The sequence below is a fragment of the Sinocyclocheilus grahami genome, unplaced genomic scaffold (genome assembly GCF_001515645.1).
Source record: "Sinocyclocheilus grahami isolate Dianchi unplaced genomic scaffold, SAMN03320097.WGS_v1.1 scaffold90.1, whole genome shotgun sequence".
In the NCBI taxonomy this organism is placed as follows: Eukaryota; Metazoa; Chordata; class Actinopteri; order Cypriniformes; family Cyprinidae; genus Sinocyclocheilus; species Sinocyclocheilus grahami.
In genome coordinates, this window is record NW_015505269.1 from 670445 (window position 1) to 684410 (window position 13966).

The following is a 13966-nucleotide window of genomic DNA, read 5'->3' on the forward strand; positions in this document are numbered from 1 at the left end:
AGGATTCATCTAACTGAGGGTCCAGAAGTCAAACCTGTCTTAGAGAGTACAGAGTAAAGGATAATTGCTAGTGTTTTCTCCCTTTTTCTCTTTTATGCACCAGGTCATTTCAGTGATTGAAATGAAATAATAGACACCCATTTATTTCATGTGTCACTAGAGGTTCTAGACAATATATCGTTTGCAATACATGATTGCTTTTAGGATTGATTTAAATAGTCAGGATGGATCTGATCTCAATTGTATCTGTGAAGAATTGTTAATTACTAGTATTGATTTTTTGGAATCTGACTACGCAATCCAGATTACATGTGTGTATAAATATATATGAACACACACACAGTGCTTAAGTAGTAACTGATTACGTGTAATCTGGATTACGTAATCAGATTCCAAAAATTCAATACTACTAATTAGTATCATATTACATTTTAAAATACTCATAATCAGACTACAGTTATTTTTCTTATTTTTTTTAATTAACACAATAGCAATAAATTATTCACAATTTATTGATTCTTCCTAATTATTCCTTTTCATGAAACTCACAAACACCCTGCAGTTCCTTTTACGAACCCCAGTTTGGGAAATCTTGACATAATGTAATGTTTCATGCACTTCTTGTTGTTAATAATAATGAATGGAATATATTTTCTTTCTCTTTGTACTTTTATATCAGTATGGTAAACACACACACACACACACACACACAGTGTTGGGGGTAACTCATTACAAGTAACGTGAGTTACGTAATCAGATTACTTTTTTCAAGTAACTAGTAAAGTAATGCATTACTTTTTAATTTTCAAGAGAATATCTGAGTTACTTTTTCAAATAAATAACGCAAGTTACTTTTTTTTCAATTTATTGATTGACAGTCGTGTCCCCATGTTGAGATAAATCAGAAGATGTTACCGTAGTTCTAAAATAAATATGAATATGCATTAATTAATCTCACTCACAAAAAAAAACTCAGATTCAGTATTCCTCAAAATGAATAAAAAAAAGGCAACTCAGAATATGATGCAAACCTGCCATAATTAAATGTTAAACAACACAAATATCCTTTATGTATTTAATCCCATTCTATTAACCAATGTCTTTGCTTCTGACCTTTGATGATCCAGTTCAACCGTACTAATAAGCACAAATCATTCTAGACAAATATTTGTGTCTTTTTTTATTGTCTTTTTTGTCAAGCGTGTTGAAATTTCTTCTTCTGCATTCTACTGTACGGACGTAAATGTACTTTCCCTTCAGCCTGAGGCTTATTCATTTCACTTTTGGTGTGAAAAGGCTTTTATATTTGCCAAAAACAGAACTTTTTTATTTTAAAAACAAACAAGCAAGCCCTGTCCAGATGTAAAAAGTAACGCAAAAGTAACGTAACGCAGTACTTTCCATAAAAAGTAACTAAGTAATGTAATTAGTTACTTTTTTATGGAGTAACGCAATATTGTAATACATTACTTTTAAAAGTAACTTTCCCCAACACTGCACACACACACACACACACAGACAGAGAGAGAGAGAGAGAGATAGCAGCACGTGTGGTTAAATTTGAGCACAAAACAATAAAGAATCATGCTAAATTAGTTGAGTACAATCAAATAATATTCATGAGAACACCTTTACCACACCACAATAATGACGGCCAAAAGATGGAGTTCGCATGCAGTCCAAGTTGGCAACTCACTAGGTTTTGTATCACAGCCCCACTCTCACTCTGTCTTCTCAGCAGTTTCAGTCTAGCCTAGTCTGAGCTCCTCCCTCCTGCAGAAGCGAGCAGCACCTCCATTCAAACCCATCCAAACCCAAGGCATGAGCGTCTGCTCTTCCCCGCACAGCTGCTGCTGATCACCTACCTGCACAACAAACTCTGGATATTCGTCTTGTACTTTACAGCCCCTTCAAACCTCCAGAAAGAGGCGAACTAAATCATTCTGGCCCTAAACGTACACACAAGTGGTTTTCCAGACTGCAAACATGGCGAGTGCCTCGTACCACATCTCTAATCTTTTGGAGAAAATGACATCCAGCGACAAGGATTTCAGGTCAGTCGTAGTGCACATATCTTGAATGAGTGTTAAATAGCATGCATGTGTATTTCTAGCGCTTGTGATGGCGTTTACATGTCATAATGAATAACGCAGCGATCGCAGAAAGTTTTAGGCCCCGAATAGCGCGACTGTTGTTGTTTAGGGAGCTGCTTAGCTTAGCATGTCAAACTCACACTGCACGGGCCTTCATTTAGATTTTTGCTGTTTAAATGTGTGTATGGGTCATATATTCACGACTATAATTAACCATTTGAATTGTTAATTTGACATCGGTTGCTGGAATTGAAGTTGTCAAAAAGTGTTTGTTTTAGTATGGATGTTAGCTAGCTAGCCGCTAGAATTAGCCGATTAGCTTTAGCATATATTTCTGGTGGCACTGCACGCGAACTGTCATATCATTTGCAACGAGTACAGTCATTTTGAACAAATCATGTGCGGAATGTGCAGAAAGTTGATGAATCAGTGTAATATTTCGTATTTTATGTAATTTTGTTCCCCTAGGGTTCATATAAGTTGGCTAATGTTAGCATAAGTGCACGTCTATGATATGTGCATAGAATTAGAGAAGTTTGTATAATGTAAAGTGCGTCTTGAATTCAAGATTGAACGTTATCTCTGTATTCAATGTTTCAGAAAACCTCATGTCATTGTTAAATGTGCGTACTGACAGGTTTGACAGGTCATGCATTTATTGTTTTCTTCTTTTATTCACTTAATCACTTGCTAACGTGCAGATTGATAATTATTTATGAAGGCAGTGGTTGATTTTTGTCCTTTGTAAGTCACAGGCTGCGTTAAATTGTTTAATTCAAATGATTACAACATTTGTTTTTTTAAATAATAGTGATAGATATTTACCTCAGTGTTATACCTGTAAGCAAAGATTGCATGACAGTTCCTCGTTGACTTTGGTTTGAGAATACTTGCCTGATCAGAAATGCTGTCAAGGCTAGAAACATATAAATATAGTAATAACAGTTGAAAAGCATAATCATGAAGTTGTACCTGGTCTATATAGTTATTACAATTTGTATTTTGGGCTGTCATGCTGTTTTTGCTGTTGGGGGAATCCCTTTGAATGATTTCAGTATATTCAGCAGTGGCCACCAGGAGGTTAATGGTTTGTGAATTTTATACATATCCAACAGGAGTTCTCAGATGAATGATAATGCAGTCATCGGATCATATTCCCAGAGTCTTTCCTGCCTGTCATCTCCGTCAAGCTGTTTTCTGCTCTCATTCCAGCTCTTTCTGAATTTCACAAGATTTCACCCCCTGGGAAAAATTTGCTTACACACCATTCTAGGTCTCCTCTGTTGGCGTGTGCTGGCGTTCCCTCTCTCGCCCTGCTGTTGGAGCGTGTGCGTCTCATGCATTATTCATTCTTACTTAGGCTCTCGCTGGAATAAGAGATTCCATGTCTTCAAATATATGCCAAAGCAGATGCACTTAGTTCTATGTGTGTGTGTGTGTGTGAGAGAGAGAGAGAGCGAGAGATGGCACGTAATAGGGTATGCAGAAGGTTTTTGCTCATATCACATATGAGGTTCTGTGCTGAGGCTTTGATGTTGGCACCCAAAGACAAGATTTCATTTGAATCCACCCCAGTTTCAGCTCAGAAGTGGATTATGAATTATCAAACTATGACAAGTGAGAGGAAAATGTGAAAATGCTTCAGTCAGCCCATTTGCTTTGACATAATGCCAGCAGCCTCGTCATACAGGTGGCTCTCATGTTACGGCCATGTGGGTGACTTTACATTAACCATTCTGTTAGTGCTGAAGTCATATGAAACCCTCTTTAAGTGTGTCAGTGTGTCTGGACCATTGGGAACACCTCTGAAAAAAAAAAAAAAGCCTTGCAACTGGTAGTCATTGCTTGTGTAAAATGTTGGATTTTATGAGTGAAACAGGACATGCAATGGAAGAAAATGTTGATGGTGGTTGGTTTTTTATTCATTAGGAATTGTTTGGATAGTGAAAAGTGGTCTTTATATGACGACGTTGGATGGTAGGGGATTACTAACATGGGCTGCACAAGTTATTACATTTTGGTGGAAGAAACATCTTTTTCTTGAGAATAAAGTGAATTAAGTCATTCATAACAAGTCCTTGTTTATTCCCTCAGATTCATGGCCACCAATGATTTGATGTCCGAACTGCAGAAGGATTCGATAAAGCTGGATGATGATAGTGAACGGAAGGTGGTCAAAATGATCTTAAAGCTCCTGGAGGACAAGAACGGAGAAGTTCAGAATCTGGCTGTAAAATGGTAAGAATTTTGCCATTATTCATTTGTTCCAGTCCTTCAGCGCTTGCATGAACTTGAAAGCTTCTCTTAGTTGGGTATTTTCAGTGTTTCCTTCATGAATTGGCTTCGTTTTGTCCTCTGAAAATGTTTTAATGTGAAATTGATTTGTGCCAGAGTGATTTAGTAAGAGGTATTGCTGTTTTTCACATTGATTTATCTCGGTTATTAGCCTCTAAGATTCGCCTTTTTTTCCCTAGATATTTTTGAAGGGATTGCTTTAATAAGTCAGTAATCTCTCTTCATTTCATTTCGGTCTTTGTGTTGTTAAATACAAGTTTGTTTACAGAGACTTTTTTTAAAGCTTATGAAAGATAAAGCCATGTGAATGGATTAACACTGATTTGAATGCTAAACAGAAATAGCTTACCATTTTGCAGCATGGACATTTTTGCAAGCAATAGACAAATAGGAAGCATTTCAGAGGTTGCTCTAAAAGTCCTTATTTCTTGCAGTTTGGGCCCACTTGTCAGCAAAGTGAAGGAGTACCAGGTCGAAACCATTGTTGATACATTGTGTACAAACATGTTATCAGATAAGGAGCAGCTTCGAGATATTTCTAGCATCGGCCTCAAAACGGTGATTGGCGAGCTCCCGCCAGCATCCAGCGGTAAAACAACATGATTTCCCTGTGTAACGTTATTAATACAATTGTTTCCAGAGTATTCGACAAACAGTTTTTTCATGTGCTAAAAGGACAGAGAATGTATTCAGCTATATTTAGTTGTTTTCCTGCACCGTCTCGCCTGCTAAGTCCATTTCTCTTTGCTTTAGGCTCTGCTCTTGCTGCTAGTGTTTGCAAAAAGATTACAGGCCGCCTCACAAGTGCCATTGCCAAGCAGGAGGACGTCTCAGTTCAGCTGGAAGCGTTGGACATCATGGCAGACATGCTGTGCAGGTATGTCAGATGAGCCATGTGATGACTGCTGCTTTTGTTTAGACCAATTGTGCTTTTGAGTGCACATGGGTTCCTGCCAGGTAATTTCTGGAGGTGTTTGTGCACATGCATTTCCCCTCTGTGGCAGTTCTCAGTTATCTTTTTCCTCAGTTCATTGAGCTGAATATACTTCGATATTTCAGTTTAGAGGCTGATTCTCAGCTCTGTGTGGTAGCTAATGGCAGACTTTGAATTTGTCTTGGGTGAGTGCATTTTGCATTTATATTTACATTCATGTATTAGGCAGAAGCTTTTATCCTGCTTGTGTGTTCCTTGGGAATTTCGATCCACAAGCCATTGCTAAGGTCATGCACAACCAGTTGAGGTGCATGGAAATATTTATACGCAAAACATTTAAAGGGTTAATTCACCCAAAAATGAAAATTAGCCCACAAATTACTCACCCTCAAGTCATCCTAGGTGTTATATGACTTTCTTCTTTCAGACGAATCCAGTCAGAGTTATATTAAAAATTGTCTTTGATCTTTCAAGCTGTTTAATGGCACTCAGTGGGTGTTGCATGCATCAGTCCAAAAATAGTTAAATAAAAAGCACCCATCCATAAAAAAAAGTGTCTGACACTGCTCCGGGGGGTGAACAATGGCCTTCTGTAGCGAATCGATGCGTTTTTGTATGAAAAATATCCAGATTCAAAACTTAATAATCACGTTATTTGATTTGAGGCCTTTGCTCACCCCCTGGAGCCGTGCGAGACACTTTTTTTTTTTTAATGGATGGGTGCTTTTTATTTAACTACTTTTGGACTAATGCGTGCAACACCCGCTGAGTGCCATTAAACAGCTTGAAAGATCAAAGACAGTTTTTTTTACATAACCCCGACTGGATTCGTCTGAAAGAAGAAAAGTCATACACCTAGGATGACTTGAGTGTGAGTAATTTGTGGGCTAAATTTAATTTTTGGGTGAACTAACCCCTTAAGGATTTAAGGCCTGTTCACACTAAGAATGGAAGCTATAATAACTGTATTAGTATCAACATCAATGGACAGTAGCATTGGTTTGACTTTACAGTTATCATTTTTCATGTGAATAGGTCTTAAACGTTAGATTCAATCCACAGTAAAACATGCTGTTTTCAGAGGAACGGAGCAGCAGTTAGCCTACACACTTGAGACACAAAAAGCCATGGTTTTCATGTGGCTGACACAGGTTTGAATTCGGTCTGCAACATATTCTGATCCTCCTTATTTCCTAGTAATTTCCTGTTATTGTCCATTATCTGACTATTTTAGAATAGAGTACTAACATGGAATACCACTATGCAGCACAGTATATGTCCTGTGCTCTATTTTTTTTAAAAAGCGTACATTATGTAACGGGAAATTTTTGTAACATCTATCAATTACAGGTTTAATTCAGTAAGTGCTGTTCAGTTATTTTGAACAAAAAGATTATTTGGAATTTTTAATCCTGGTATGTTTAAAACTTGAACTTTAAGTTGAGTAAACTGCATAGTGGGATACAATATGCCCTTTTTTATCATGCACATTTTGGTAAATAAAAGAAACTGGCTATATATGCTATATACTTTAGAAATAATAAAAGTATTATGTTAGTATTCTGTATTTCATATCTAATTAAGTAGCAAAATTATGTGGTCATTATGTGGTCTTTGCAACAAATTCTTCTTTTGAATGTCTTACATTGTTTGTGTTCATTCATCCAGACAAGGAGGCCTCTTAGTGAATTTCCATCCTTCCATTCTGAGCTGTCTGCTGCCTCAATTGACAAGCCCTCGCCTGGCAGTGAGAAAGAGGACCATCATAGCCCTGGGACATCTGGTCATGAGCTGCGGAAACCTGGTCTTTGTGGACCTCATCGAGCACTTATTATCCGAGCTCTCACGCAACGAGTCCATGTCAACCACGCGCACTTACATCCAGTGTATTGCTGCCATAAGCAGACAAGCTGGCCACAGAATCGGTGAGGCTCCCCCGTTGTTACAGACCTCAGTTAACTTAATGTCTTTAGGGTTCAAGACCTCATCTCAGTTACTCTTTAAGTGCTGAAAGCAATTTTAGTGTGCACTTATTGAAGCCATCAACTGTGATCTTCTCATACAGCAATTAGTTGCACCACTGATGCTGTAATTTAGTCTTCGCTGGAATGAGCTAAAGCAAACCAAAGCTGTCCTCAAAGATCTTTAAATGGTCTAATTATTACAATAGGGTTTTTTATTTTTTATTTTTTGTTGTTGCTGAAAGCATGGTGTAAATACTTTTAATGATATCCTCCCCTCCTAGGTATTGCTTTTTTACCACAGTTCTCCATGGCTTGATCTTGAAGTCCAGAGTCCTTTCTTATGATAGAAAATGTTTCACTCAAGATTGAGGTCACCAGCATTGACACTGAATCCTGATTACATTTCACTTTATGATTGCTCAGGTTGATGAGCAGTAGAAGTTATTCAGGCCGATGTACGCCATCTTTCCCCTCTATCAGTTTTGCATTGACGAGAAGGATTTTGACGTCATTCAAAGATAATTTGTTGATTTCTCTTTTCCACAATTTTTAATAATGATACAATAATAGAACACGTTAAAGTTCTCCTTAATTATTCAGAACTTTGACTGTTTTGTACAATTCACCCCCAAAGCACAATTATATATAGAGGGTATGAGCTTGAAGGCAACTCTCCTTGGAATTTGACCGAACAAATTGCCAGAATGTTATTTTGTGACAAGAGATGGAACAATCTCCAGTACGGTTGTTATTACCCGTCACCTTGTCATCAACATTGTTCCATTGGTGTGCTGCTAAGGCAGGCCATTTGGCACAAATTAAATGAAGTGAAAAGTCATTTAGGTTTGCTGCTGTGGTGCGCCATTCCCCCATCAGCCAATTACCGCCTACGTTTGATGAAACAAAGACAGCTGCGATTAAGATGCGCAAGATTACTTCAGTGGAATGCACTCAGTTGTTTTGTAGCTATCTCTTGCACTACTGTTTTAATTAAGTCTTTTTGTCATCTTAAGATTGTTTCTTTGATTGTGCTGAACACAGTGAGGCCTTTATCTTGCAGCTCTCCAAACTCATTTATATTTCTCAATGAATTATTGCAGTTTGATGTTATGTTTTGTAACCCAACATATCTAACTGATGTGTGTGTAATGATGGTAAATTACAACATGTTGGTTTTATCTTGCAGGTGAGTACTTAGAGAAGATCATCCCGTTGGTGGTGAAGTTCTGCAATGTTGATGATGATGAACTGAGGGAATATTGCATACAAGCTTTTGAGTCTTTCGTAAGGAGGTTAGTCTAACAACTGACAGAATTTTTTTTTTTTGTGAGAAGTAGTCGTATAGATTATAAGATTTCAAACAAAAAAAATAGCTAATGGTAAAACAAATTTCACTTCTGCATTATTGTGAACTGGTTATTTGTGGAATTTAAATCTCTTAATGTCTTTGATTCCCAGGTGTCCGAAGGAAGTCTACCCACATGTCCCAACAGTCATTAGCATCTGTCTTAAGTATCTGACTTATGACCCCAACTACAACTATGACGACGAGGATGAAGATGAGAATGCAATGGATGCCGACGGTGTAGATGAAGATTATCAAGGTACGAGGCGGGGCTCATTTCTCCTCTCAGTCTGAGGGAAGAAGGATTTATTCTCTCTCCTGAACCAAAAGTCTGTTTAGCTGTAAGTTACCAGCTCAGTTTGTTAGTTTTGGTGTGTGTTAGCCTCTGCTGGTCGCATAACAATAATAAAAACCCTAGGGATTATTTTTCCACATTGTAGGCGTCTTTGAAAGCAGTGTCTTGATAATACAGCAGTCGGAGAGGCACTCTGTCCATGTATGGGACTGAAAAGTTGGCCATCTGGAGAGACTGTTTGCCAGACCATCAGAAATCAGCTTGTTATTGGAATGAATGGACAATGGTGACTTGTCCAGTCTAGCAGATTTGAATAATACTTAAGCATTTACAGCCGATGAAATTGGCTCTGAGATTGGTTTGGGGGTGCTCATTGTCCTGTAATTTCCAGACAGGCTTAAACTTTTGCCACCATTCCTCGTGTTACCTTAAAAATTGTCAAGCAGGCACCTTTTTATTCTGCTAAATGCATGTGCTGAGCATGTCATGCCTATTTCTCTGACAGGATGTGCATTCTCGGAATGAAAATGCTTTTTTAACCATTAGTGCTCTGAAGCACAACTGAGTTTGGATGTGCTCAGCGTTGCATGTTGGAATGAAGTGTTTCATGTGGAAGTACGGTTGAGGAAATGTGGGTTGCTGCACTTTAGAATTTGACAGGAGCAGGCCGTAATGACAAGCCCCTGTCCAAAAGCTTGAGTTAGACATTCATAAATGCCTTTGGTCTACTTGATCTTTTCTGGCGTCAAGGATTTGTATTCTCAGCCCCTACTGGAGTGTTGTTTTCATCCATAAATCATATTCCTACCTATTTGTTGTTTTCTTTTCAATAATTGATTGTGCTAACTGCGCACTAGCTTGTAAGCAGCCTCAGGAGGCTCGTACACTTTGGCAACAGATTTGAGGGTATGTTTGTTTTCCTCTCAGAAGCCCACGCTTCAGAAGTCCACGCTCTTTGTGTTGCTGAAGCAGAGGGTACAGGGGACAAACTTGTTTCTCTGTCTGTTTAATAGTGTCTGAGTATTAAATAAATTATTTTTGGGGCTGCTAGTTTGGAACTAAAGTACCCAGACACATTTACATACATAATATGCAACCTATTGTGAACAGTATGGATTGTAGCATGGGATTATTTCAAGAAGAGACTCTGATTATATCATCTAATTCATGTGATCCAAACAGGAAGTGATGATGAGTACAGTGATGATGACGACATGAGTTGGAAAGTGAGGAGAGCGGCAGCAAAGTGCTTGGATGCCGTGGTGAGCACACGACTTGAAATGTTACCAGAGTTCTACCGCACTGTTTCTCCAGCGCTCATTGCCCGCTTTAAAGAGCGGGAAGAAAACGTCAAGGCAGATGTGTTCCATGCCTACCTGTCCTTACTCAAGCAAACACGCCCTGCCCAGAGCTGGCTCTGTGACCCGGATGCCATGGAACAGGGAGAAACTCCTCTTACAATGCTTCAAATTCAGGTAGGGAAAGTTTTTTTTTTTTTTTATCTAGTACATTACAATATACTGTGAAGAGTATAACATTATTTCATACTCTTGGGCTTTCTAATTATGTAAGTTTATTTCTAAGGGTGATATATTGTGTGCCTTTGCAGGTGTCCATGATAGTAAAAGCACTACACAAACAGATGAAGGAGAAAAGTGTTAAGACCCGGCAGTGCTGCTTCAACATGTTAACAGAACTAGTAAACGTGCTGCCAGGGGCCCTGACGCAGCATATTCCTGTTCTCATCCCAGGTATGTGCCGCAGGCAAGCTACTACACGTTAAAGAGAGTAGAGTCATTCCTTCCATGATCATTTGCTTAATTCTTGACAAGTTTGATCAGCATTTATAAAAGCTCTATAGGGTAAACCTTGAAATGTTTCTCAGCAATTCCTTTTTTTAGTATTTAGTGACGTTTGTTAATTTTGCTCCATCTAGGTATCATATTTTCTCTCAATGATAAGTCAAGCTCTTCAAATCTGAAGATAGATGCCCTGTCTTGCTTGTATGTGATCCTGTGCAACCATCAGCCTCAAGTCTTCCACCCCCATGTTCAGGCGATAGTGCCTCCTGTAGTTGCTTGTGTGGGTGATCCCTTTTATAAGATCACTTCTGAAGCACTGCTGGTCACCCAGCAGTTGGTCAAAGTCATTAGGCCCCTCGATCAAACAGATGCTTTTGATGCTTCGCCCTACATCGCTGACCTTTTTGCTTGCACCATTAAAAGGCTGAAGGCAGCAGATATCGACCAGGAAGTCAAAGAGCGAGCTATCTCTTGTACGGGGCAAATTATCTGCAACCTTGGTGATAGCCTTGGTGCGGACCTACCAGGCACTCTCCTCATCTTTCTAGAGCGACTGAAGAACGAGATAACAAGGCTGACCACTGTCAAAGCTCTCACACTCATTGCAGGGTCACCGCTAAAGATCAACCTGAGGCCCATTTTGGGTGAGGCTGTTCCCATTCTTGCCTCCTTCCTACGTAAGAACCAGCGAGCATTGAAACTAAGCACACTGGCTGCACTGGACATTCTGGTCAAGAACTACAGTGATAGTGTAACACCGGCCATGATTGACGCTGTACTGGCTGAGCTGCCACCTCTTATCAATGAAAGCGATATGCATGTCTCGCAGATGGCTATCAGCTTCCTCACCACGCTTGCACGAGTCCACCCTGACTCGCTGTCTAAGATAAGTGGCTCTATTTTGGCTGAACTCATAGCTTTGGTTCGTTCGCCGTTGCTGCAAGGTGGCGCTCTTAGCGCCATGCTGGAATTCTTCCAGGCTCTTGTAGCTACGGGAACTGCCAGCTTGGGCTACATGGATCTGCTACGTATGCTAACAGGTCCGGTGTATGCCCAGAGTGCAGCGCTCACCCATAAGCAATCCTACTACTCCATTGCGAAGTGTGTGGCTGCTCTTACACGAGCTTGTCCTAAAGAGGGCCCTGCTGTGGTGGGACAGTTCATTCAAGATGTGAAGAACTCGCGCTCCACTGACTCCATCCGATTGCTGGCTCTGCTGTCCCTGGGAGAGGTCGGCCATCACGTTGATCTGAGCGGCCAGCCTGAGCTGAAAACGGTCATTCTGGATGCCTTCTCCTCAGCCAGCGAAGAGGTTAAATCAGCAGCTTCATACGCGTTAGGCAGCATCAGCGTGGGGAATCTCCCGGAGTACCTGCCCTTTGTCCTGCAAGAGATCTCTGGCCAACCCAAGCGACAGTACCTGCTGTTGCACTCTCTCAAGGAAATCATCAGCTCTGCTTCGGTGGCAGGGCTTAAACCGTATGTTGAAAATGTGTGGGCGCTGTTGCTCAAACACTGCGAGTGTACAGAAGAGGGCACAAGGAACGTGGTAGCTGAATGTCTGGGAAAGTTAACACTCATCGACCCAGAGACTCTTCTGCCCAGGCTAAAAGGCTATCTCTTATCAGGTAATTGTCTCTTAACTCTGCCTGTTAAATCTGTATCAAAATACTTTAAATTCAATTTAAATTAAGTTTTATACTTTGTCAAAGTTATGTCATAAATTGTTTCTGATAAATTTAAGAGTTTTGATGGAAGTGTTCTCTTTCTCCGCAGGATCATCTTATGCCAGGAGCTCTGTAGTTACAGCTGTTAAATTCACGATTTCTGATCACCCACAGACAATTGACCCCCTTCTTAAAAACTGCATAGGCAAGTGCTATTATTAGTTGGTTTTCTCCTTGGCAAATACTTTTTTTTTTTTACTTTTACTCTTTAAGTACAAACTTGCACCATTTTGAATTTTGTCCAGAACACATTTTAGAACTGGTTTTAATTGTAATTATTATTTTTTTTAAATACTTCTAGGTGATTTCTTGAAAACATTGGAAGATCCAGACCTCAATGTACGAAGAGTGGCTCTAGTTACCTTCAACTCTGCAGCTCATAACAAACCTTCTCTTATTCGAGACCTTTTGGATACAGTTCTCCCTCATTTGTACAATGAGACTAAAGTGCGCAAGGATTTAATCAGAGAGGTAATCTCCCCTTTGTCCACAGACTTTTGCTTTACTGTCTTTTAAAACCTCAAAGCTCAATGACACCTGCCTCTTTTTAGGTTGAGATGGGTCCGTTCAAACACACAGTGGACGATGGTCTGGACATCCGGAAGGCTGCATTTGAATGCATGTACACTCTATTAGACAGTTGCCTTGATAGACTTGACATCTTTGAATTCTTAAACCATGTTGAAGACGGACTTAAGGACCATTACGATATCAAGGTAAGCCATCAGACTCGACTCATGAATCTTTCATGAGACACAGGCTTTTTGCCATGCAGATCATTTAGCGACCACAGAAGATGAAAGAGTGAATTGATTAACAAAGATTCAGTGTGCGGTCATCAAAGGCATAAATGCATAATGCATTCACAACAGACGTGGTCCAACTTTATTTTAAATGTACTTATTACCAGGTGTACTTGCATCATAATGAAGCGGGAACATTAACTATTGTTTTAATATAATTGAGTGCTTTGTACTAGAAAATATGTAAATTTATAAATGTTTCAGTTGTTTACCTAAACACTTTTAACAGGAATTATGATATATAGTATTTTTCTCGCACGCCATGGGCATTTTATAGTTACAAGGAACTTCAGTGGGACCAAAAGTATGTGCATAGACTCATGAATCACAAAGGTTTATGGTTCTTTTTGCTCTGTTAATGTGTTTACAGATGCTGACTTTCCTCATGCTGGCCAGATTATCTAGTCTGTGTCCCAGTGCAGTGTTACAGAGGTTGGACAGACTTGTAGAGCCGCTTAGGGCAACATGCACCACAAAGGTAAGCAAAATGTTCAGCAAACACCTTTGTATATTGACAGTGGTGGAAATCTAAATTGAGCTGCATCTAGCAGTTAGCACATAAGCTCAAACATCTGTGGTTTCCATAGGGGCAAAAGTTTGAATTCAGTCTGCCGTGTTTTACCAATCCTGTTCCCCATTTTTCTCGTTTGATTTCTAATTCTATTCTTTCTCAGGTAAAAGCCAACTCTGTGAAGCAGGAGTTTGAGA

The 13966-nt window shown here is 39.5% G+C and overlaps 1 protein-coding gene across 1 annotated transcript in view; it reads left to right on the top strand.

Annotated features, from left to right (window-relative positions):
• The first annotated feature begins 1590 nt into the window (after positions 1-1590).
• The window catches only part of LOC107587138 (cullin-associated NEDD8-dissociated protein 1-like), a 14886-nt gene continuing 2510 nt past the window's right edge, over positions 1591-13966 (top strand). Inside the window, exons 1-14 of the mRNA XM_016274791.1 lie at positions 1591-2054; positions 4188-4331; positions 4823-4977; positions 5142-5265; positions 6991-7247; positions 8473-8578; positions 8745-8890; positions 10109-10401; positions 10536-10677; positions 10863-12356; positions 12505-12600; positions 12757-12926; positions 13007-13171; positions 13629-13736. Coding sequence (XP_016130277.1) covers positions 1987-2054; positions 4188-4331; positions 4823-4977; positions 5142-5265; positions 6991-7247; positions 8473-8578; positions 8745-8890; positions 10109-10401; positions 10536-10677; positions 10863-12356; positions 12505-12600; positions 12757-12926; positions 13007-13171; positions 13629-13736 — 3468 coding nt within the window. The 5' untranslated portion in view covers positions 1591-1986. The remainder of the gene's footprint in view (positions 2055-4187; positions 4332-4822; positions 4978-5141; positions 5266-6990; positions 7248-8472; positions 8579-8744; positions 8891-10108; positions 10402-10535; positions 10678-10862; positions 12357-12504; positions 12601-12756; positions 12927-13006; positions 13172-13628; positions 13737-13966) is intronic.